Source organism: Ichthyophthirius multifiliis (assembly GCF_000220395.1).
Source record: "Ichthyophthirius multifiliis unplaced genomic scaffold scaff_1120509249539, whole genome shotgun sequence".
NCBI classification, from domain to species: Eukaryota; Ciliophora; class Oligohymenophorea; order Hymenostomatida; genus Ichthyophthirius; species Ichthyophthirius multifiliis.
Window position 1 is genome coordinate 10,428 of NW_004087629.1, and position 3,462 is coordinate 13,889.

The following is a 3,462-nucleotide window of genomic DNA, read 5'->3' on the forward strand; positions in this document are numbered from 1 at the left end:
GGGACTTACATTTTAGGATTCATTTTTCTAAATTCAGGTTTACGTACATCTCCTTTCAAAACACTTGTGGAAATTACTTCATAAGGAATTTTATTTAATTTGCAATATAATAATATAAAACGTGAAGGTTAAGAAGTCAAATCTATATATAATAAGACTTTATTATTATTATTTTCCATATTTAATAAATATTTTTATAAAAATATCTTTATTATATAAAATATATATAAACATATATAAAAAATGGATATATATATATATATATATATTATATATATTTTTATATATTTATATATATTTATATATATATTTATTCAAATAATTGAAGATTATTTTTTTAAAGCAGATTTAATTGCGTATTTTTTTTCAGGCGAATTAATTTTTCTATAATATGAACTATTTTATTTTTATAATTTAAGTTAATTTTATATTTGATTTTCACTTTAATATAAAAATTCTTTTGGTCTAATCTACTATCCATTATCATAAAGGAATTAATTTAGTTATTCAAAAGGCATATTCGGGTCAAATTCAATAAAATATTCTTCTTCCTCTTTTCTTTTGACCACAAAAGATCTATCTATAGCATGAACATCATTCATTAATTCAAGTTAATCACAATTAATAACATTAAAATAAGGCGTAACTAAATAGTCTCTTTAATGTTGTATTAAAACTAGTCTTCTATCCATAATATTATTAATTGGTAAAATTCCGGCAGTATCAGTTGGGACCATTTCAATTTCAATTAATTCTATAGGTCTAGTTTCTCTCCATATTTTAGGCTTTAAATAATAAGGGTGCTTTATATGTCTATTTATATATAACTATTGTTTTATTTCTTCATCGTTTTCTTAATTTTATTTTTTAATACACTTTACTTTTGAAATTTCTTATTCTAGTTTTTATTTTTTATTAATTTCGTTTTTTTCATAAATTATTTAATTTATATTTTTTTCGGTTGTTTTTTTCATTTCTTTTTCTTATACTTCTTCATTTTTTTGAAAATTTTCTTTTTGGCTTTCATTTTTTTATTCTTTTTGTATTTCCTCTTATATATTTTTTATTCTCTATACTTATTCTTCATATTTATTCTTTTCTTTATTATGTTTAAATTACGAAAGCATTTTCAATAGTTTTTTTTTATATTCAAAATAACTTTTGCCGTATAAAACGGACTAGTCATTATCAGAATTTTTTCTTAAAAATTTCATAAATTAAGCTAATAAATATTCACTATCATGTATATCTGTGGGATCAATCCTTTGAAATTTATCTGGGTTAATCTATAAATCTTCATTATAATCAACTTAATATTATTTAGGGTTTAGTTTTGGAATATAAGGGGATATATATTTTGATTCCCATCGAGTAGGTTTCTGTTTATCTTCTTCTTTTTATTTCTTTTTTTTTTTAATTTAAATTTCTTTTTAAACTTCCAACGCTTTATTAGTTAAATCTTCCATTTATAAAAAATATTACTTAAATATTATTTTATAAAATATATAAATTATTATTTAAAGAACGAAAAAAGTTTTTATTTAAAAAAAAATACAAATAATATTTATATTAATTAAATTTCATCATTTATTTTTCATATTATTCGCAATTTGACTAATTTTCGCTAAATATCCTGAAATCTAAACAAAAGTAGGTAAACCTTCTAAAACCTTCATTTTTAGAAAAGCCATTTCTCTCAAAAATTCATACTAAAGATTCTTCTCAATAGGCAAATTAAATACTAATTTATACAAATTATTAACTAAATCGTACGCAGTATAGCCTTCTTCCCACAAAGGATAAACTTTCAATTATGCTGAATGAAAGTTTCCATTAGAACATTCCAAAAGAGCCTATTATAACATTTCTATATTCGGCACATCACATACTTTAAATACATTTTCTCTATTTAAAAACCCAAAAGCAGTAAAAGTAGCCTATAAATTATTTATAGCTTATCTCATGTCCCCTTCTGTTGTGAATAAAAGAGCTTCAAGACCACTTTTGTCGAACGGGATATTTTCTAATTTTATTATTTCTTGAATTCTATTAAGAACTTAAGCATCGTTTAATTTTGTAAATCTTAAAATTGCACATCGACTCTATATAGCATCTATTAGCTTAGAACTGTCGTTACAACTTAACATAAAGCGGGTAGTGTCTGCATAATCACTAATAATCATTCGAAGTGCTTACTAAGCGCCTTCAGTAAGAGAATCTGCTTCATCGAGAATAATTATTTTATGTAATCCGGGCCTTAAATTAGCCTTTTTTTGAGCAAAACTCTTTATTTTGTCACGAACTACATCTATCCCTCTCTCGTCTGAGGCGTTTAATTCTAAACAACATGAAGAGATTAAATCTCCTAATAGTGTTTTAGCTAAGCAGAGTACTGAACTTGTTTTTCCAATGCCAGGTGGGCCAACTTTTTATTTTAAATTTTTAATATTTAAAAAAATTTATTAAAACCTAAAATCATATTAGGTATGTTGCCTTCTTTAGAAATTGTACGAAGTTTAATTAATGCATCTTCGTTACCTTAAATATCTTCTAATGTTTTAGGACGATATCTGTTTGAATTATATATTTTTTAAAAAATTATATAAAATTACTTTTCTAACCAAATTTATTAGTCCATATTTTTTTGTTTAATATTATATAATACAAATATTAGCGCGAATAATAAAATATATGAATAAATATATAAAATATAAATATATAAGTAAAAAAGTATATAAATATATAAATATAAAAATATATTTATTTATATATATATAAATATATAAATATATAAATATATAAATATATATAAATATTTATTTATTTATTTTTATAATTTTTTTAAATTTTATTTACTTACTTAAAAAATTTTTTTTTTGTATTTATATTTTAATTTAATTATTTATAAAATTTAAAAATTTTTACATATAATTAAGTAATTTTACTTTAAATATTTTTTTATATTTTTATAATTATTAATAATTTTTAACTTTCTACTATTTTTTAATTTAATATTTAAATATATTTATAAAAAATGTTAATTAATATTGTCATTAATATTTAATTAATTTTTAATAAATTTTTTTTAATTTTTATATTATTTTTTTTTTTTTTTTTTAAACTTTTAAAATATTAATTAATTCTAGTATATATATTAAATTTATTTATTTTATTAATAAAAGTTTTTAATAAATTAATAAAATTTTATCAATGTATTTGATAAATATTCAAATTATAATATTAAGATTTTAATAAATTTTATATATATTTAAATTAATTTGATATTGTAAATTTCAGAAAATAACTTTTATTCTTTTTAAATAAGTTTTTTTTTTTTATTTTCAAAAATATATATTAATTTAAGTAATATTAATAAGACGATAAATCAATAAAAAATATTCTTAATTGAAATTTATAAATAAAATTAATTCAATTTTAAATATTTTTTTATTTTTTTTATTA

The 3,462-nt window shown here is 18.8% G+C and overlaps 1 protein-coding gene across 1 annotated transcript, besides 6 other annotated features; it reads right to left on the reverse strand. All coding sequences in view use genetic code 6, as the record gives it.

Moving 5' to 3' along the window:
* The first annotated feature begins 212 nt into the window (after positions 1-212).
* Positions 213-264: a microsatellite.
* Positions 248-310: a microsatellite.
* Positions 311-1,583: 1,273 nt separating this feature from the next.
* On the reverse strand, positions 1,584-2,638 carry IMG5_010410 (replication factor C, activator 1, putative; the record flags this gene model as incomplete). The annotated part of the gene is made up of 3 exons (XM_004039729.1): positions 1,584-2,425; positions 2,470-2,570; positions 2,613-2,638. 3 exons carry the CDS (start codon positions 2,636-2,638, stop codon positions 1,584-1,586), a joined length of 969 nt encoding a protein of 322 aa, XP_004039777.1.
* Positions 2,639-2,681: 43 nt separating this feature from the next.
* Positions 2,682-2,815: a microsatellite.
* Positions 2,696-2,809: a microsatellite.
* Positions 2,816-3,064: 249 nt separating the features above from the next.
* Positions 3,065-3,109: a microsatellite.
* Positions 3,110-3,298: 189 nt separating this feature from the next.
* Positions 3,299-3,338: a microsatellite.
* Positions 3,339-3,462: the final 124 nt, after the last annotated feature.